Genomic DNA, 22,185 nt, shown 5'->3' with positions numbered 1-22,185 from the left:
GTTGAACTCCATTTATATTTTTATTTTATCAACACATTCAGTGAAACACTCTCTTTATATTAGATGTTCTTGCACATAAATATTGGTGTTATATCATGTTCACAGTAAACATATTGCAAGTAAATGGTTTCCACTTTTAACCGGAATTTCTCCTGAAGCAAAGTTTGTTGAAACTTGAAATTCCTGTTTCTCATGGCTCTCTAAGTGTCCTTCAAAAGTAGCTCGTGTTCATATAAGTTGTGCAAGTCTGAACACTCACGGTCATGTCGTTTTCTCAAACCTTTAATCAGTGAAAATTGGCTGTTTTTTTAAACAACCTGATATGATTGTCAGTACTGTATAGCTAAACATGTGACAGTGACATGCACTTAGGCAAGTGCACATATTGCTTGTATTTTTCAGCAAAATACTGAAATCGCTTTTATATGCAATACTCACCAGTTACACGCTGAAATGTACATTTGTTTTGTACATTTTACAACAAAATATGGCCAAGTCGTACTCAAAAGCCACACCATAATGACCTAATGAGAAACACAATACATTATTGTAATTATTTATTTATTTATTTATTTATTTATTTATTTATTTATTTATTCATTACTGCTTTAGAGAGATATTACTTACTTTTAAAATAATAATTGTTGGCGGTGGTGATGAGTAATTTTATGGATATTGGTAATAGCAGTTTTTTTTTTTTTTTTTTTTTTTTAAGTTTTGTGCCTTTCAGTACTTAGTTTTCAGTACTTATTCACTTTTAGTTCAGTTCGTACTTTTACTACTCTTTTTGTGCACTCGTATCTGTACTTCTACTTCAGTAGCCTACAGACTCCACTTTTGAAGGAGCATTTAATCAGCTTTTAAAACAAAAATATCATTAACAATGTATCATTTTGAAAAACAAAATGACATTGGCAATAATTCTAGCAAATGCATATTTAGCAACAAGTTTTCTCTTCTTTTGATTTATTTACATGAAACAAAGTTTCTTTGATTGACTTGGGAATTTCCGAGTTGCACTTAAACGCACCAAAAAGTCTGTCAATTACTGGAGTTGAGTTAAGCTCAAGGACCCTCGAAGCACTAGTTGGTGTGCGAGCGCTCCTCCAATGACCAACTAAGAACGCCCCACTGCTCCGTCTCACGCTGCGGGGGTGGGAAGCCCAGAAGTTTGGATTCGGCCTCGGTAAAACATGGGATTCGAGCTGGATCGCTTCAATGGAACAGTAGATCCGGATTTGAAATGCAATTTGTGTAATAAAGTTCTGGAAGACCCGCTGACTACTCCGTGCGGCCACGTCTTCTGTTCCGGCTGCGTTCTTCCTTGGGTCGTCCGGCAGAGCAGCTGCCCCGTCAAATGCCAGAGGATCTCCTCCAAAGAGTTGAACCACGTTCTACCTTTGAAAAACCTCATCCTGAAGCTGGAGATCAAATGTGACAACCATGTGCGGGGCTGCGATGCGGTGGTGAAGCTGCAGAATCTGGCCGAGCACGCCGGCATGTGTGACTACTCTCCGACCAAGTGCAGGAATAAAGGATGCAACGAGGTGCTCAGCCTACGGGACGTGGATGCTCACATGCGGGAGACGTGCGACTTTCGAGCGGTGGGGACCTGCGAGAGCGGTTGCGGCTTGACGCTCACGCTGAAAGAGCAGCGATTAAACGACCACTGCTGCGTGAGAGCCCTGAAGGCGCACAACAGCGTGCTGCAATACAAAATGATGTTCCTGGATAGCGAGTTTAAAAAGCAGACGATCGAAGCCAACAAGAGGGAGAAATCACTACTGGCGCAACTTTCCGCCGCTCACGCGGAGCTGCAGATGACGGCGGTGAAGTACCAGAAGAAATTCGCAGAGTATAGCGAGAGGATCGACTCTCTCACCAGAACGGTTACTTTCTCCTGCAAGGTAACAAGCGCAGCTCTGTCTTGAGAGTTGACTTTTAAAGTCTTCAAAACAAACATTTTGTGAAGTAACTATTGTATCCAAGAACCTAACCTGATTCAGAGTTACTTGTTTAGAGGTCAGAGTTTACAGAGATCTCCACTTAAGGCACAGGGCTGTCTTCTTTGAGACATGGATGTCAGCTGTGCCTCTGGCCAGCTGGCAGTCAAGGGGGAGGGCTAAATATTTACTTCAGTCTTGTACACAACAAGAGCCAGGTTCCACTTATGTTGGCTCCTGGCCACAGTTGTTTAGGGGTGTTCTGTCATCTGAGGGTCACCTTTCATTGAGACAGTCATAACAAACTAAAATAATGAATCTACGGACACCACTTTCAGCATCACTTGGAGTCTTTGGGATAGTTTAAAGCAACTGTACACACAATAAGTTCATACAATAAATTTCATTAATGATTATGTCATTAAAAGCTGGTATCTCACTGGGTGGCTAATGCTTGTAAATATTTGTAAACGTAGCACATGCTGGTTTTTCGTCAGGGTTCGTTAAAGGTTGAAAAAGGTGTTCGCAAACGGTTTTACTTGTCCCTTTTTTTTTTTTTTTTTACTAGTCCCAAACAGTTATTCTTGTAGCCAAGAAATTTTGAAAATGTATAATGTATCATAATTTTCCCACAGCACACCTCATGATCTCTCACAGAAAACAGTTGTAGTTGGGAATCACAAAAGAGCAAGGGTATAATATTCACTTAAGAAATTTGTGTGCTGAATTAAGGAATACTTAATCAATTCAATAAAATAATTCACTCATTCTTGATACAAGGGACAAATGAAGTTTTCAGTTTAGAACTTGATTTGTGTCAACTGTCAGACAAATTAAAAAGTGTGCAATTTTAAGTCAGAGGTCTAAGAAGAATCCAAAGTCTGAAACACATTGGAATAGTTTTTAGTTACTCTGATACGTCGTATGTACATGATATGTTAAGTACAAACTTGTTTTGGGATTTCACACTAGTCCGAAAACCCAAATTTCTCAAAGTTTGAATTTTCAGGATTTCTTTTTAATTCTATTATGAGACAAAATATCTTCTTAAATAAATTTCACGTAAAGGGATGTGGATAAGACACGCCTTTCATGACATTAACTACATAAATTTTACAAAAAAACAAAAACATAAAAACACACAGTATACTTGAGAGTTGAAAAAATTAATGGTGTTGACAAAAAAGTTTTACTACTTATTAAACAGGTTGAATAACTCCTAACTGCAGACCAGACAAGCAAACAAATTGAAATTCACATTAAAAAAAAAGTTAAAAATGGATGCTACAAATCATATTCAAACATTTTAAGCATGTTCATTTTTAGGAATTTATTCATCTTTAATATGAATTAGACTTCTTTTTTTAAATGTAGGACATATTTTGGCACAACTCTCAGGAATCATATTGAGAAACAAATGTTATTTTTTTGCCATGTTATTCCAGGGGATACAGACAGCCTCAAGGTCTTCTTTTGTGTCCACGTAATAACCTCCCAAATAATTTGTCCAACCACCCATTTCATCTCCCTTTTTACTAGAGGTTTTTATTTATGTAGTACGGGTGTAGTTGCCAGTGATGTGTTCTAGTAGCCTGGTAAATTGAACATCAAATGCACTGATGTAAGGAATGGATGGAATTGCTCACGGTGGTAGAAGACAACTTGCCGGGTAGCACAGCTGCTTGTTATCTTTTCTTTGACAGCATGTCCCAGTCCCACTGAGATATACATTCATCACATCATTCTCAGTGTAGTCCTCTGTTCTGGCAGGCCTTGAACAAGCATAAAAGAAACGGCAAATGTTTCTGGAAGTGAACCACAAAAGAGACAAGCGATTTCTTCCCCCCCTTTTAAATTGTCTGAGAACACAACATCATTTTTGTGACTTCACTGATCAGGTTCAAGTATCAATCAGTTACAGTTATGGTGAATGGACTGAGTTTATGTTGCGCTTTCCACACCATATGGTGCTTTACAATGCGTCACATTCACCCATTCATACACCAGTGGTCAAGTGCTACCAAGTCCCACTGGGAGCAAGTTAGGGTTCAGTGTCTTGCTCAAGGACACTTCTATATGGTTACCAGGGTTGAGGATCAATCTCACAATCTCTGGGTTGGGAGATGACCACTGGCACTGAGCCACATCTGACTGTTAATGCTTGACCTGTATTTTTAGGACCATTAATATTATTATTAGTAGTAGTCAAAATGTAAGTTGTGTAAGTGCAGACCAGCGTGGATTCAGTGTGTTTGTTGCTCTCTATGTAGTGGAGGGAGTGGGAATGTTTGGCCAAATCTGCCACGGTCACCCGTAGCTGCTCTGGACTGCAGTGTTTGCACAATATGGTTCAGTAGTCTATCTCTCTCTCTCTCTCTCTCTCTCTCTCTCTCTCTCTCTCTCTCTCTCTCTCTCTCTCTCTCTCTCTTTTTTTTTTTTTTTATCAACCGTTTTCCAGTTGACCTATTACATCACACCGTCCCCCAAAACTAAGTAGCAGCAGCAAAAAGCATTACAGGGCAGTAGATTGAGTATGTTTTATGTAATTTTTTTTTATTATTCCTATAACAAATTAAAATCAGCCTATTCATTTGGAAATGTGGTAAAAATTAGACTACACTGCACCATATTTGGTATGCTCTTCCTTCTCCACTGGCTTCATGTATTCAATTACTTAGTCAAAAGGTTGGGGGATGAAGCATGTGCAGATCATCTTAGTCTGGTCCAAATTAGCCATGTGTTAGTCAGAGTATGAAGCAATTTTTGCCAGACTGTTTACGTGTGCAATATTTAAGACAAAGGTTTCAGTTGGACTGAACTATTCATAGATTTTACATTTTGTAAATCTGTTCAAACTGACCTGGACGGTCACTGACTTAACGTAACAGTTGTTCTGTCATGTGTTTAAACTCAGTTACCCGCACCACCCTAATCCCTTCTTGCATTGCCTTATACAACACTACATTTACAACAATATACCTAATTTTGTGGCATGTATGTTTGCAATCGAGTTGCTTTGCTTTTATGATGCAAGTTTGTAGTTAGTTCTCACTAACAACTGCATGGAGGAATGATTAACATCGACTATAAGACACGTCTTTGTTGCGTACCCGTGCATTACTTAATGCTGCAAAACTGTACTAGGCCAAAGTCTACGTGCTTTCAACCATGCTGGGGTCAGTGAAATGCTCCACTATTGAGCACAGTATGGAACACTCACATTGGTCAACCAAATCGCACTTGGGCGGTCAAGCCTGTGCAGAACACGTTAGTCGTTAGAAAAACATTTAAAGACTTTACGGTACAGTACATTACTTCCATGTGACACCAGATTGCTAAGTGTCTTCCATATTGTCTTGCCCAATTCTTTTACTGAGTTAAAGATGTTTTTGTGCTGCACTACAATAAGTCTTGTGCAATGGTTGCAAGGCAGACAGAATTTGGATGGAGCCTGGAAAGTGTTGCTGTTGCTCGCTAAGTTGTTGCGTCAAGTAACCAAAGGGTCTCACTGGCAGTTCTCTCTTTTTTTTTTACGTGGAAATACCTGATTCTTTAGGAAATGTGCAACATCCTGAAGAGATTCTTCTCATTTAGGGATGCAAGCGTTGTGAAAGTGTTTGCAGATGAGAGAAAATGCTCCTTAATTACTCTGAGTTCATTCTAATGTCTCTCCGATTAAGCATTAAAACACCTACATAATCCATCCAATTTGGTTCAGGGCTTTTGGCAGATTCTCATAGCTCAGTTGCACATAAGAGTTCTAATTTTTTGAAATTATCGTCTTGGCTTCTTCACTTTTTGCTGACGTGCCTCGCTGAGGTGAAAGCATGTGTTGCTAATGGTGGCCTGTAACAATGCAGAGCTGCAAATTCCTCAACGGCCTGACATTCACATGATGGCCTTTTTTTGGGTCTATGGCAGTCAGGACACTATACATGCCGATAGTGTCTATATTTAGTTAGTGGAACATGTATAAAGTGTTAGCTTGGAAACAACCCAGGCAGTTCCTCTCTAAAGATAAGCTTATTACGGTAACTCTTAGTACACAATTATCCAATAATGTCTGAAGTCATGAAGTCCACATTCAGATGTTAAAATCAAGACAGAATTCATTCACAGTAATTATCAAATTGGAAAGCTACAGTTGATAAAATATTGTAAATAGTTTTCCACTTCTGCTGTTTTGTTGTGTTTTTATTTTCTGTGGCAGATTTAGGGACTTGTCAGACCACCAACCAAGAAGAGGAGATATTGTACTCTCAATGATCATAAAACATGGCAGTCAGATTGTTTCCCGTGTTCCGTTTCTTTTTCAGGGTGTCTGTACATTCTTAAAAATGTTTGAAAAGGTCTTAGGAAAAGGTCTATAGGCCTACGGTTTGGATATGACCACCCTTCATACTTTGTCAATGAAATGTTTCATTAGACTACAGCGTCATAATATAGCTTATAGTGGCTTACTTGGAAGTTTAACCCTCAATATCCTTTTCAAGTCTATGAGTTCCGTGCCGGGGATCAGAATCAGTTTTCATACTGTGAATACAAATTCCTTGTCTGCTTTTGCATCCTTGGCCAATAAATCTGATTCTGATGTTTTCGAAAGAGGGACAATGACTAGAGATCTCGACGAGCCAGCGTACTTTCTATTCTTCGTTTTTGGTAATGTACTCAACTTAATGTTGACTTTCCACATTGTACTAACTAGCCATGACACAGACATGCAAACCACTTAACAAGTCGTAGCAAGTTCCATTCTCGAGTTCCATGGTCATATTTTACCTCTTTGTCTTTGTCTGTAATCGCGTAACATGAAAATGCTCAACACTTTTGTGGATTTAATCATTCAGATGCTAACTGCGCTGAAGTCCCAGATGATGATATTGTGCTACTACCGTAACTCATCCGTAGATGTCTTCTATAAATGAATCTGAGTGAATGCTGGAATATTCACAATGCTGCATGTGTCTCTCCTCCATGTGTCCGCAGGAAAGAGATACTAAAAGTGTGGCAGTTGTCCTTCTACGTGAGGGCGGATCTCTGGGGTTTAACATCATGGGAGGAAAGCCATGTGCGGTAGGTTAAAAGCAGATCATCTTGGAGGTTTCATCTCCCCCCCTAGTGATCAGACAAGTGTCATATGTCAACTCAGGAATGTAAAGCACACACTTACAGCACCACAATCCTCAGCTGTAAGACTGAGTTTAGATGGTCCAGCATGCTGTGGATGAACGAGACTACATTTACGGTTACATTTCAATGTGGTTATATTCACTTTGGTTGTGGTTTTGGCACATTACAGACATAAAAAAAATTACTATAATTACTTTATGAGCGTTAAATATGGGGTCATGTCTATGACCTGACTTGTGTCTCTAATTGAGGAAATTTTGGTGGTGGGGTAAACACCAAAGATTGTTTCGTCTGGCTTTTACTTTCCCAAGATGTTATGTATTCTAATCCAAGTCTAAATTTGAATATGATGCCACACACTTGTTGAAATAAAGCCTGTTAACAAGGAGCATGTTCTTGTTGCTGTGGAGGTAAAACGGTGCTATTGGTATCTGCTTCACACTCGGACTGCATTCAAGTCTTAACAAATTTTCCACAGCCACAGTGACACCATTCTCTGTACCAACATCGATTCTGACATTGAAACTTTTTATGGCAGGAAACTAGAAAGAGATGGACGCAAACACGTGTCAGTATTGCCAACGCTACTTGCTTGCTGTCATGAAAGGCCCATGCATCGAGCTCATGAAAGAACTGACATAATACTTGGCCTTTGCTACCAACCTCAAAAACCAACAGTCTGTGAAAGAGGCTATTAATTAAAATCGGGAGAGCTGATGTCCATTTAGGTTCTGACATAAATTTTTCATGTGGCTGTCCTTTAGGAATGGCTACTACCAGCAATCAGCTGCCAGATTTTGTGGTCTCCACTAGACCTTGTTTGTCTGCAAATGTCAAGGGTTAATCATCGGGCAAAGAGTGGGGAATTATCATTATTATTATTATTATTATTATCTCTTTGACCGCCATAAACGTTTAAAAACGTTCAGTATAATCCTAGGATTGGCCGCCATAGACGTTAATTGACGTCTACTATGTTTTTTTATGGAAACGGGTGGAGGAAAGCCTTGGGCAGCTGTGCTCCAAGTATCAAGCCGATCGGGTTACTATATGAGTATTCCTGGCCACTAGATGGCTGTGATGAATCTTTTGGACAAGATCGGGTAGGAGACAACAGTAGAAGAAGAGAGGCTGAGCTAGAGTGTTGAGGGGGAGAGAATGGCTAACTTGGCTAAGGGAGTCAAAAGGCTACAGATGGCAAGCAGCTCACGCTTGATCCTTATTTTCAAAGATCAAAAGCATCGACCAGTGCACAAGAGCACAGTGATGACGGGGTTAAGTCATAGTTGAAGCGGTGACGCGGCCGTTTCGACCACGTCCTAAGGCCCCACCGGCTAGCGATGCTAATAACGTCCTAAGGCCCCACCGGCTAGCGATGCTAACACCGGAGAAAAGTGGTGCACAACCGAGCACGTCTGCACAGATGGCGTTTCATCGGACGATGACGACTACTATGGGTCCGATGCAAGACAGTCTTGGACGGTCTTTCGTCTTCCAAAGAACGTGAAGGTAAGCGCTAACATGCTAAGAGATTGCTAGTAAGATTACTTTCCGGGCGATCTGCTAGCAGCGTGTGTAAATGTGCTGATATACACTAAAACATCTATTACCTATACAAACGTGAATGTATATTTTATAGATCGTGCTCACAGCAACGTCCGACCGCTGGTTCTATGACAAAGAAAGGTAAAAAAACAAAAAAACAAAAAAACGTTTTCAATACACCGGAATAAAAGGAAAGTCTTTCGATAGTATTGTAATTGTATATGTTTCTTTCAGCTCCCCCTCATAGGGCCCAAAGTGACCCTTCTCACAGTGAGCAGAACAAAGGTAAAAAGAAAAGATTCTCCACAGCACTAATAAAATATTTGATGGTAAATGTCTTCTATAATTTACAGAATGTGCATCAACCAATACACCCAAGAAAAAAAGGTAAACATGCACACACACACACACACACATTGTATCACAGTGCTCTAAAATAATATATGATATTGAGATGTATATTTGCAGATCCCAAAGATTCTGGCTGGCTTGAAGTTGATGAAGTTGGCTGGCAGCCAACCATCTTCCCCTTTGCTGCAAAACCAGGACCAAGGGATGCTGCAGCAGAGCTGAATTCCCACCTGCCAGCTTACATCCTGGAGCTCTTCATCAGGGATGAACTTCTCCAGCACATCGTTCATCATACCAACCTCTACGCAAATCAGTCCATGCAGAAGCAGACTGACAAAAACTGTTGCGCACGTGTAAATAGTTTGCAAAGAGTTTTCCAAATTGTTTGTTCGGATTGCTACTGTTGCATGTAAATAAACTTATTTTGCAATCAAAAAACATTTTTTATTGTTGGGGTAGTGTTTTATAGAAGTTTAGGTGTTTGTAGAATCCCTCATGCAAAAAAAAAGAGTGCCAAATTCACTAGAGTGCATGAAATAACATCGTTTCACAAAAAGCTTGATTTCTCCGTATTTTGGAAGAAAATAGAGGATTTGGGTGAAACAAAGCTGTTTTCTATTGTTGATTACTGAAGATCTGAATAAGGTAGAAACAAACTTTTTTTAGATGAAAGATGAGACTTCAATCTTTCATTTGGTAGTATCCGCGTTTCCATAGTCCTAACACAACATTTTCTGTGGAGCTTGAAAGATCGGTAAAATTCTGTAAATCAGCTGGCAGTATGGGGTTACCTTTTCCGAAAATGGCTGGCAGTCAAAGAGTTATTATTATTATTATTATTATTATTATTATCCATCCATCCGTTTTCTTAACCGCTTATTCCTCACAAGGGTCGCGGGGGTGCTGAAGCCTATCCCAGGCGGCTTCGGGTAGTAGGCGTGGTACAACCTGAACTGGTTGCCAGCCAATCGCAGGGCACACAGAGACGAACAACCACTCAAACTCACAAGCACACCTAGGAACAATTCGGAGCGCCTAATTAACCTGCCATGCATGTCTTTGTAATGCGGGAGGAGACAGGAGTACCCGGAGAAGACCCATGCAGGCATGGAAAGCCGAAGGCCGGAGCCTGGACTCGAACCCGAGTCCTCAGTACTGGGAGGCTCACCACTCATACACCGTTAATAATAATAATAATAATAATAATAATAATAATAATAATAATAATATTGTTATTATTTATTTATTTATTTATTTATTTGTAATTAATTATTTGCAGTTAAGCTGTGTCAAAATTGCTACTGCATGCTGTCTTTGAAAGAAGGAAGCAGATCCAAAATTATTGTAAGTTGACATACAATGCTAATACGATGTTAATGTGTTGCAAACCGTTTTCAAGATTGTTTAAGTTGGTCCTACACTCCTACTGGAGTAGTGAACAGAACAGACTGGCTTATGTCCAGGCAGGGTCAAATCTTTTGCCCAGGGAAACATGATAGCAAGATTTAAAATAATAATAACACATTTTATTCATTTAACATCACCCTCAACATCAATATCTCATTGCCCACACAGCTAATGTACATATTCTATTCCTGTGGGCATAAATAAGATCAATATTTGTAGCTTTAATACGGCATTCTTTCTGAGTTGTCTCATGTCTGTCATGGTTGTGCAGATAATCATGCCTATATCATATCACAGCGTGGATGTGTTAGTTCAGAAACTTAAATGGATGGCTAATTAATGGATTCATGCTTCCTTTCTTATCGTTTGTAACTACTAACTTTCATACATTCATTCATTTATTCATACCTTGTATTCTACTAGTAACTTAAATCGTAATTTGTGTCTAATAGTCTTTGCAAACAAGATTGTTTGACGTGGGCCCATTTTAATGCTTGCACAGTAGAAGTTTAATTAATGGCATGTTTCTATCAAAAAATAATAATAATAATAATAATAAGAAAGAAACATAGCCTAGCCTACCAGCAGTAAATTTGACCCTTTCTACATGCCAGCCATTGAGTGTGATGTGTGTAATTTCCTCCATAGGATGACAATGACAGCACTTCAAATGAGGGGCTCTTTGTGTCCAAAATCACTGAGAGTGGACCAGCCGACAAGGAGGATGGTCTTCAAATCCACGACCGGATTATTGAGGTATGTGACGTGTGGTCCAGTCATGCAAAGGGGAACATTTTTGAAATGATATTGCAGATGGGAAGTTGGATGATGCATCATGCCTATCAACACATACTGAATATTTATGTCTCGGTGACTGCACAAATCACCTCCAGATGACAACATGATACCTCAAATCAGCATTTTGGGATTTAGCTGTAGCCAAGAATATGAATCCGGTGTAACATTCAGTTCTTCAGTTCAACACTCGAAACATTGTTAAGTGAGACTTAATTGCAGCTCGAGATTAACCTAAGGCAAAACCAGAGGTGGGTAGTAATGCACTACATTTAGTCTCTTAAATTTGTACCTTTTTAACTAAGTTGTTCTTGCCAGAGGAATTTAAGTTTTACTTGCTTTAAAAGGGAAGTTAACCCAAAAATGTTCTTTACAATAATATGTTGTGTGCCCCCACTAGTCTAAACACGACATTCTGAATATGGTTGTGGAATATGAATTAAGCAGCAAAATCCACCCGTTTTGATCTATCTCAGGGGGCAGCCATTTTATCCCTTGTTGTTGACTGAAGATGACATCACAGTTGTATTGGGCTCTTTTACTTTCTCTTGTGTCCATATTCTAAAATAACAGTGCTCTTGAATGAAATTGGTTTGTTGGCTATTCCACCCACCTCTGGGCACAACTAGTTGACTCTTCTCAGTGAGAAAGAGAACAGTGTAATCTCTTTTACTGCATTTATGCATATGAAAGATTGACAGAACAGGATCCTACTTACTTCTTAACAAACTCTTGTGTGAAAGGGCCCTCTATCCCCAAGGTCAACTCGTGGGATGTGTTCAAAAACTGCACTTCACAAAGGTTGCTTTTTTTGGAAGGGGTGTCAGTCAGAATGTTACACAATGCCAATCCTGAACAAAGAGGTTTCTGTAGATTACAAGTGTGGGTTACTGCATGCCACAGGATGACAAATATGGTTTGTCGTACATTTTATTGTCAAACCTCAATGAAATTGCCCCAAGCTTTTTGACCAATGCTCTTCTAACAAAGACGTTTGTGGGAAAATGTTGAGAAGAAAATACTCCCCTCTGCCATTCATGTACTTGAAAACTACATGCTGACATGGAGGTTGCAGGACTCAAATGATGGTGCAGAGAATGTTATGTTTTCGAGGGTGTTGTTGGACATAATTGGTGTTAAATTCTGTCCGCTGTGCAATTAAATTGAACTTTACAGCAGTACAAGACAATAGACATAATGTATCTGCACATGACATGACACTGAGGCTTGTTTGCTTTATGCTTGAATACATTGTGCATTTGCTTGGTTGGGTGTGAGAGCAAGTAAACTAATGGTAAACTGCTTATGGTGGAAAACCTTGAAAACAATATTCTTTGCCAACCTTATGAAAAGCATTTCAAATTAAAGCTTATATTTTGCGTTAATTCAATGTGGAAGAAAATCACAAATTCTTCCTAAAGAGGAGAAAACATGAAGATAAAGGACCTGAACCTGAGGATGTGGCAAAGTGTCACCTCTTTGAGAGGCTAAGGACAAATGTCTCCTCCCGTCAGGGGTCACCACAGAGAACCACTTGCATGAATCATTTGGCACAGTTTTCTGCCAGATGCTCTCCCTGAGGGAGTGCCATTTGTACTGCAATGATGGCAGGTTCCTGCAAGGCACCAGCATGCACTGCTACACTACTGCAGGCAAGCGACTATAACGAATAATTCCGTCATCAAAATGCTGAAGTTGAAACACTTCAGAGTTGTTGTTCCACATTATAACTTTTTATTCCCATGGGTAACCTGATAATAGTGGTGGATCATATTCTGAGTACTCCATTTTTGTTGGCTGGCTTGAGCAAGACTTCCATGTCATGTACTTTTAAATTCCACTTCAAACACGCAAGACATCATGTCAACTTGACAAGCTTGCAATTGTTTTGGTTGCACGTTTGACCCAAGGTGAACTCTGCTTTGCTATGTCAGCTTTATTGATGACATTGAAACCATTTTGCCCAAAGCAATTGCATGTTCATGTGTTGAAAACAACTCCTTGTGGACCCTGTCGTATTTAGTATACAGTAAGCTTTCCTTTCTGGTTTCTCTTCACAGTAATTAACATAACATATGTGTCTAAAGATGAAAGACTGTATTAAGTATCACGTAAAACAAGAAGAATCAGCCAAATGCATGGAGAGGTGTAACTGCTGTTGAGGCAGAAACTACAATTCCAGTAAGTCATGGATGTGATGTACTGTACATGATCAGCCACAACTTGTACTTCTTCTCTTAGCGAGGGGGTGTGATAGCAGATGGCTTTCCTCGAACTGTGCTGTTATGAATCAGCACATGAATGCGCCCTTGTTCAGTCAGAAAAGCTTGCGCTATGTTCACATTTTTCTAGAGACCCTCACAATCTTAAAAATAGTAGCGATGAAGTGAAGTGTTTTTTTTGTTTGTTTGTTTGTTTGTTTGTTTTTTTTACTTCCTCTGGGTTTTGGTTAATTGTTTACCAGATGGAAAAATTATTTTAATAGAAAGTATTGCATTAATGTTTTACATTGAAATCAGCATGATGCTAATGGCTTATTTAGCAATCCAATTGTCATCGGCTTACTGAGCAACACTTAGACAAGGCAAATTACTAATTTCATTGTCAGTCATCACTTCAATAATTAATGGTCGTTATTCAAATTTGTTGGTAGTTGGTTTATTAAGATAAGTACAGTTGGGAACAATTTGATGTTCTCTGAACTGTGTAGGTCAGGTTTACTTTGTACTACTTTGCATATTCACAGATTTAAATGGGGTTAGATGTACAGTACAGTACATCGTTTTAGTACCAAAACATATAAAATACGGTAGTGGAATGTCAAAATTGCCTTGTGCTGATTTTTTTTTACTTTTTTTTTTTTTTTTTTTTTGGTGGTAGGGATGTAACAATATCCAAATTTCACAATACAATATCACTATATTAATCTTCGATACGATAATTATCACGATATTGTGGCGGTGTTGCCAATATTAAAAAAGCTCAGAATACTCTCTCACTCTTTCTCTCAGTATGTACGCCATCTTGAATTACTTTGTAAACAATGTGTATACGTATAAGTATGTTACTATTGACTTCGCAGCGTAAAGTACAATAGTTCAGTATAATAGTACAGTTCATAATGCTGTGCTTGGCTGAAGCAGGTGAAAAGTAACATTTTTTTTATGGCGATGTGGTGCTTTAAATATGGTAGCATGACAACGACGATATTGTGACAAAATATCACTATATTGCGGTTATTGTGACATCCCTAGTTTTTGGTATGGTACAGTATGGAAACACAAGGGTTATATAACTTTCCAATGTACAAGTCTTTGTAGCCTCCTCTATGTTTAGTTATGCATTCATTCTGTACTGTATAAGTCCACTTAAGCATGACATAAATTGGAAGTTGCAGCATGCAATGATGGCTACGAAAGAGAGCAACATATAGTTTAGAGTTTTTCTTTACTTTATTTTTTTCTTTTCTTTTTTTTTTTTCTCAAATCAAACGTATGTTGACTTGGTTCTGGGAAGAAAAAGTTTTGAAATTGGACTTTGTGAATTACATGGAACTTGTTGGTATTGCAAGTTAAGATGAAATTTCCAACTCTAGGAAAGAACATGTTTTAATCTTTAATTATGCAGCCAGTAGCAGTTTGCAATGTTGACAATAGATGGAGCAGAATACAGTAAAAATTCACACATTCCATCCATCCATTGTCTTGACCGCTTATTTTTCACAAGGGTCGTGGAAATTCACAAAAGAAAATGTCAAAATTGAAAGTGGAGGTACAATGTTTTCAAAAGAAAGCAATAATTTTGTTGTCATTAAAATGGCCTTTTTATTTTTTTGCAAATATAAAATGAGCAACGTGCATCACAATCCAGCAGTGATTTTGTGCCTGAGCTTCTCATAACGAAGGAGAAGTGTTCTATGTGGGCAAAGCGTTTGAAAGAGTGTGAAAATAGGAAGATAATGGCGACACCCTGGACAGCCATTGTAAATGTCACCTTGTAAATCCTCAGCAAACATTCTTGGGTCGCAAAGGGCAAACAGCAACAACCACTTTCAAATAAACTGACACAGGGAAATGCCAATTCTAATATGGCCGGTGTAGGACTTTATGTGCGTGCATGTCTTTTAGGATAGAAGGAGTGGGCTAGCCAGCAGGAATGTGTTCCAGCTACAACAATATTTATATAAATGTATACACTTCGGAACTGCTGAGTGCAGAATGGAAGGGGCAAAAATTCCACAAAAGAACCTTTTCATTCAGTCGCAACAAAGCCATGAAGGAAATCACTGAAAAGCGCTGTCCAGAAGTTACACACATGTTCGTGTCACTACTATATTTAACCCGTTTGGGATGGTTGTAAGTTAGACATCAAATCTGAAATATAAAGGATGAATAGAACACTTTTATACAGGGCTGCGATACTGATCGGGTTAATACTTTGTAATAATTGATTAAATAACATACTGGCACTTCTTCAGATACCTTCAAATCCGTAGCTTTGCTTTGAAGCATTTCCACTCTTATCCCAAACCACCAGATAAACACTTTCCACATGATTTGTTAACTTCCCTGGAATAGGGGTCTTATTTCCAAGACTTATAATATTATTCCAAACATCAACCCTCAATTGCATACTAGAACTTGGGAAAAGGATTTAGGTATCACGCTTATGGATTCTGTCTGAACTAAATGCATCACTAACATACCGTACATCCTCTAGCTTTGTAAGATGTGGACTAATAAGATTGATTAATAAAAAGATCTTCCATAGGATTCATTACTCTAATGACAAACTGGCAAAAATATATCAGTTTGCCCCATCTGTCCAAGGTGTGCTAACTCACTGTCACTAAGATACATAATTTGGGCCTGCCGCGTTGTCAGGTTCATCAATACTGACACTTTTATAATAATTTTTCAATTATTCTATCACGCGTCCTTAAAGTATTCTGGCACTCTATATTTGTCGGCTCTATGTGGTGCATTTCTTGAACCTAACCCGGTTGCTGGCATTTTTGGGGTTATGCCAGAGGGCATGCTAGTTTCAAGCGCTCAAGGTAAGTTTGGCTCAAGTGGCTTTTGGTAGCTTTATTGCACGTAGGCTGATTTTAATGAATTTGGAAATCCAATAAGTGCCCACCTTTCAGGAGATGGATACAGGAGGTGTTGTCTTTACTCCAATTAGAAAGAATTCAGCATGCATTAAATGGGTCAGGTGTCAGGTCATAGATTTATAACTCTATGGTCCCCCTTTAGATGGTTGTTCATCTCTGTGTGCCTTGCTATTGACTGGCAACCAGTTCTGGGTGTACCCCGCCTGCTGCCTATAGCCGGCTGAGATAGGCTCCGCCACCCCCTGCGACACTTGTGAGGAATAAGTGGTTCAGAAAATGGATGGATGGTCCCCCTTTATTGATGTGAAGGAGTTCGATCCGTTTTCAGAACCGCTTACTCCTCACAAGGGTCGCGGGGGGTGCTGGAGCCCATCCCAGTAATTACACTGATAATTGGTCATATTGCTGATGTGATGTAACCAACCTAGACTTAGTTGCTGAATGTTATTATTGAGGCCTTTTTTCCCCCCTAAATATTATTTTTAGTGTATATATTCATTTGTTTACTGGATGTTATAACTTACTGTCATCATTGTAGTTTTGTGTGTGTCTTTTATTTTCCCTCTTGGTCCTAGGGGTGTGTTGGGGGTTGTATGTTGATATGTCTGTTGATGCTCAGTGCAAAAATAAAATAAAATAAATAAATAAATACTTCAATAACATACTGTCGGTGAAAGACAAAATTAGGAATTTGATCTATGAAGCACATTACCGAGCATTGCAATGCAAGTAAGCTGTGCCATTTCATGCTGTCTGTACTGCCGGTTACTTGTATTAACACAATGCAAAACTGTTATTGTCGCGCTTGTGCACAACAAGGCCATATCCCGCTAAGCAGTGAACATTTGCGAGGTAGTGGATATTGATTTTTCGTCAGGGTTCGTTCAGTGTCGCAAAGACGCTCGCCAGACACGTTTGGCAACAGTTTTAATGGTCGCTGGCATTTTTTTTTTTTTTTTTTTTGCAAGGAAATTTTGAGCATTTTTGAAAATAATATACACTTATATTAACTTAGGGCAAATAAAGAGTAATGCACTTTAGACATGCTGTAAATAATGTTTGTGTCTTAGCTCAGCCTCTCGTAGCTCCTCTCTCTCTCCCTCCTCCATGAGGTTGTGGGTTTGATCCCCAACCCTGGTGACCATGTCGAAGTGTCTTTGAGCAACACTGAACCCTGATTTGCTCCCAGTGGACCTGGAAGCCCCCTTTGTGCCAACAGCCGACCACTGGTGTGTGAATGGGTGAATGTTAGCTAATTGGTACTATAGCTAAAAAAGCACTATATAAAGCAGTCCTCTCTCTAGCTAAAACGCAAACCAGCTAAACTATAGAATATGACATCATGAATTTAGTCTGTCTTTACCCCCCAAAATTGACATAACCTTTTTCCATAATCAGCAGGTAGTGGGGTGACTTGTATATTTTACACTGAAAGGAAATGCTTAGGTCTGGTACATAATGTAATAAAATGTAAGATAGTCAGGCAGTTGACGTCCATGATCGGGAAGGGGCGAAATCGGGACAAAAACATCCAGATGGTGTCTTTATGTGCGCGTCCGGCCTTACCTTGCCTTAGAAGATTAATGATGTCTCTATTATGGACTCCAATTTTTAAACAGCCCACAGCTGCACTTTCTTACTTGTCACTTGTGTTCTGAGTTCCGAGCTTACCCACAGTGAGCCACTAAACACCCCAAACCTTCCTGCAGTTCCTTAAGTATCAAGTCACCATACAGGAGACAACTTTAAAAGCCAGCCAGCCAGCCAGCACCTAGTAGTTACTGACGGAAATGTAAATTGACCTTATTTGTCTCAGACACGCATGCAAGCTTGGCTTTATTTTTCATTTGCTTTAGTTTTTCAAAGGTTACGTTATGGTAAGTTTGTGGAGATGTTGGAAACTAAATGCCATGTTAACAGCTTCACTTTTTTTCTTTTGGACATTCCAGACAATTTTTTTCCTGTCTGTAATGATGAATTGCTTAATTCCTTTACAAATGACTCAAGTATTTTGGATCTGATAGAATACAGAACATTTTAAATGTCTCCTCAATTTAAATTAATTTGCAGCTTGTGCTCTAACTGAATAGTTCCGGAAAAGGCCTTTTTCGTTGAAACACAGATTGCTAACTTGTATGATGTTGAATTGTTTATTTCCTTACTAACTGGTGGTGGTGGGGTGGGGGAGATCAATTATATGGCACATCTAGATCGGGCTAGGTGTCAATTCTAATTTCCCTAATCGATTTGATTTTGATTCACAAAAGTTCAGTTTGATACGATTTTGATTTTTTTGCGATTGGTTTCGATTCAATTCACTTCAATCCAATATTGATTGACAAAAACTCCACAAACATTCCAAATAAAATTTTGTGGAGGCAGTAACTGATTAAATTATTTAGTTTATTAACAAAAGTAACACGTGTTATAATTAAGTGTTACACAAACAAAACATTGACATCAACAGGGCTGGACTAGCAAAAAAAAATAGGCACTAGCATTTTGACTTAGGCCCACTGGCCCGACCCAGCCTGACTTCGAGTCCTGCCTAAAGACCTCGTTATACTTATGGTCAGGCTTCGGCGGAGACGTTACGGTGGAGCCCCGCTCCTGCATTTGCCTTCATACTTGTGCGTAATACATATCACAATACACATCAGGTTCTGCTGCAGTTTCACTCAAAGTCGGGTTGTCGCTATGGCTGCTATTGCCTAGGACGCCACAGAGTGGAGATTCCTCTGCGACCAATTCAAGAAGTCGGTTTTCTTTTCAGGAACAAGAAACAAAGCCGGGGGAGAGTTTGCTCATCACCATGGCAATTATTTAATGCCAATTTGCAACGGTGTTGGCCGTAAACTCACCCAAACACAACAGCCCCGTGCTTCTCAAACACTTTTTTTTTCTTTTTTCCCCCTCTCGTGACACACACATATTCACACGTACAATCGTGGTCTCCCGGGCGGGAAGTGGATTTGCGTCGCCTGCGCTTGCAAACAGTTGCCTTCGCGGAAACTATCTGGGGGGGAGAGGAGAAAGGATAAGAAAAGCTGAGTACACCATCGAACGGACCAATCACGAGCGATGTTACGACCCACCATCTACGGCGTACAAGATTTTGAGACGTGTGCACAGTACCCGGCCACGAGCGATGCAGTACTTGTCGTTAATGACTGGTGTTGATCACGTGATGTACGCCAGCCATTAACACAAGCGCAAATGCAGAAGTATAAACCAGGCTTGACATGTAGTTCTGCCACTTTTCTTTATTGATGATGTTTCAGTTTGCTATCTATATTTGAACTTGATTAACGGACTGGTCCCTATAAATTGTGGGCCAGCCTATTGGGGTAAAAAGTAGGAAAATAATAATAATTAAAAAGCAGTGGACCAAAAGGTGGCCGGCCCACCGGGCATGTGCCCTGTATGCCAGATGGCCAGGCTAGCCCTGGACATCAGCAAAGATGAGATAAAAATATTTTCAGAATTCTAGTTGAATAATTGTACATATAAATTCAAAAGATTCTGAATTGTCTTAAAATGCAATAAGTCAAGTCCTTGGTAAATGTAAGAAAATACTCTTAAGTAAGCGAAGTGCGCATTAAGTTTGCGCATGCACGAGGGAAAAAAAACGAGGCTACCAACTACTCTATCAATTTGAATGGCGGAGATTAGAGTGGTGGCAATCTTTGCCTAACTACACTTTAAAACTTGCAAGTCAACTTCCCCGATGTGAGTAAACCACATGCTATGCATGTTAATAAAACAGCAACTTTCCAGCGGTTGAAACGTTTCTATCAGAGCCGATTCCATTGTATCAAATTCATTTTCAATGACCGTTTGGTAGTTTCGCCTACCCACAATGCACCATGCCGCTACCCATAATGCACCTTGAATTTGAGATGCGCACTTCGCTTATTGATGTAAACCAGGGGTGTCCAAACTACGGCCCGCCGTCCATTTTTTAGTGGCCCGCGACATATGCTAAAAATGGCATTTGACTCAGTTCAAATAAAATAAAAACAAAAATGTTTGGAGATGGTCAAAGTAAGAAGGGAAGGTGTCAAAAACACAGGTGCTATTAAAGGTTATTTTAATTAACTAACGAAAAAACTAAAATTCAAAAAACTATTTCGTTAACGAAATAAAACGAAAAATAATTGAAACTACATTTTATGTTTACAAAACGTAACTAAAATAAAACTATAATTATAGCAAAAATGTACTTTGTTTTAGTCTTTGGTAATTAATTTAATGCATGAGCCTTTGGGGATGATTTTAAATGTGACTTTTAGTAGATTTATTTTGATATAAACTGGAATAATGACGCCCATGGTGTTTTTTAAATGTTGCGCATGAGTAATACACACTAAAAACAACAACAACTAAAACTAATACTGAAACTAACTAAACTAAAACTAAGCATTTGTTAAAAAACTAGATAAATGCCAGAAATAAATGCCAGTTCACGTGCTGTGTTGAGTCTATTTAACATTTCTTTAGCAGAAGGACTTGACATAGTTTGACGCAGCACATGGCATCCTCAGTAGGACGTTCGTTATTTTGGACTTGTGGGGCTAAGCGGAACAGACAAGCAAGTTATTTCCCTAAGGAGGATCGCATGTTGTTTGGTATTCGGAGGCAAGAGGCAGTTCTTTGTCAAACCCTTTATTGGATTTTAAGCCCTTTGCATGCAATGTGTTGACTCCCCTGATGTGCAACCTGAATGTGGCCTTGCTCCTCTCCGGACCCAGACAGGATGAATCCATCCCAGACTGCCTTGTCGGTAGCCACATCACATTCCAGTGTCCCGTGGTCCAGATGAGGCAGGAACAGGGAATTAAATCAAATCTAACTTTAAAGAGTGTATACTCGGCTTCTGGTGTTAGTGGCTCTATGCAGAGTTGGTTTTCAAGAGCACGGACAAGCACATCTTTGTTTTCTAGTGGGGGAGAGGGGGATTTATAAGATGTGTAGTTTCATTCTGGAGATGGTGTGAGGTGAGTTTATGCCTCACTCCAGCCAGAAGGCAGTTTTTTTTTTTTTTGTCTGTGTCCCGCACCGCACACACAATCTCGTATTTTCCACTCACTTTAAACCGGACGAGTCCTCAAAGGCAAACCGGCGCTTGATTTCTTTGGAGACATCCAGTCTGGGGTCGACTGTAAATGTGTTTGCTCGGCCGTGACACCGCTTTGGCTGGCTCCTTCCTGGTTTTTAGGAGCTAGTAGGTTACAAGTTTCTGACACCTAAAAGCCTTAAAGACAAGTGTAATTAAAGCTAATTTTGCTGCCAGTCAGCCACCGGCCTTGTGCAAACGGATCTGCAACAATCGGCTCAGGTTGCTCAGCCAGCTGCTTCTCATGTCAGCCCTTGACCTCCGAGCACAGACTGCCCACTGACTCCTAATTAACTACCCTCAATTAAACCCTAATAGGCTAATTGACAGACTGGCTGTAATGTCTGTTTCCTTCCCTCGTGGTGCTCCTCTGAAACCACCACCCTGCTCGATCGCGCTTTCTGCCTTTACTATCTCGGGCTCTATCTGGGCCAAGATGGGTTTCGCACGGCGCGGGTACAAACATATTCCCATCCTGTAGAATTCCTGCGGGTTCAAAGGCATTTTATGATGCAGATAGTTTTGAATTCAAGAAAAAAGAATGTATCCAGTACATTCTTGAATTTAAAGGGGCACAAATGGGCATAATTTATAACGTCAAGGAGACATCGAGTTCCTCATATAACTACAGGCCTTCTCATCTTCGTAAACTTGCACAAAATTTATGTTTACCGGGAATTCAAACCAGTCCAACAAATAAATTGTATCTCTCATAAAATTGAGTATGCTTGATAAGCTTCCTTACTGCAGCAGGATAGCATTGTTTTATCAAAAATGGTGATAAT

At 39.6% G+C, this 22,185-nt stretch overlaps 1 protein-coding gene and 1 long non-coding RNA gene across 2 annotated transcripts in view; both read left to right on the top strand.

Moving 5' to 3' along the window:
- The first annotated feature begins 1,054 nt into the window (after window positions 1–1,054).
- Window positions 1,055–22,185, top strand: part of pdzrn3b (PDZ domain containing RING finger 3b) — a 123,829-nt gene continuing 102,698 nt past the window's right edge. The window contains exons 1-3 of the mRNA XM_077528787.1: window positions 1,055–1,907; window positions 6,930–7,016; window positions 11,025–11,132. Coding sequence (XP_077384913.1) covers window positions 1,194–1,907; window positions 6,930–7,016; window positions 11,025–11,132 — 909 coding nt within the window. The 5' untranslated portion in view covers window positions 1,055–1,193. The remainder of the gene's footprint in view (window positions 1,908–6,929; window positions 7,017–11,024; window positions 11,133–22,185) is intronic.
- Window positions 7,974–8,892, top strand: LOC144023396 (uncharacterized). Its single transcript, XR_013284543.1, has 3 exons — window positions 7,974–8,582; window positions 8,713–8,759; window positions 8,853–8,892. It is a non-coding gene; the product is annotated as an uncharacterized LOC144023396 (long non-coding RNA).

This window comes from Festucalex cinctus, chromosome 8, assembly GCF_051991245.1.
Source record: "Festucalex cinctus isolate MCC-2025b chromosome 8, RoL_Fcin_1.0, whole genome shotgun sequence".
Classification (NCBI taxonomy): Eukaryota; Metazoa; Chordata; class Actinopteri; order Syngnathiformes; family Syngnathidae; genus Festucalex; species Festucalex cinctus.
The sequence above is the reverse complement of the archived record's forward strand: the minus strand, read 5'-3'. Positions and strand labels throughout refer to the sequence as shown.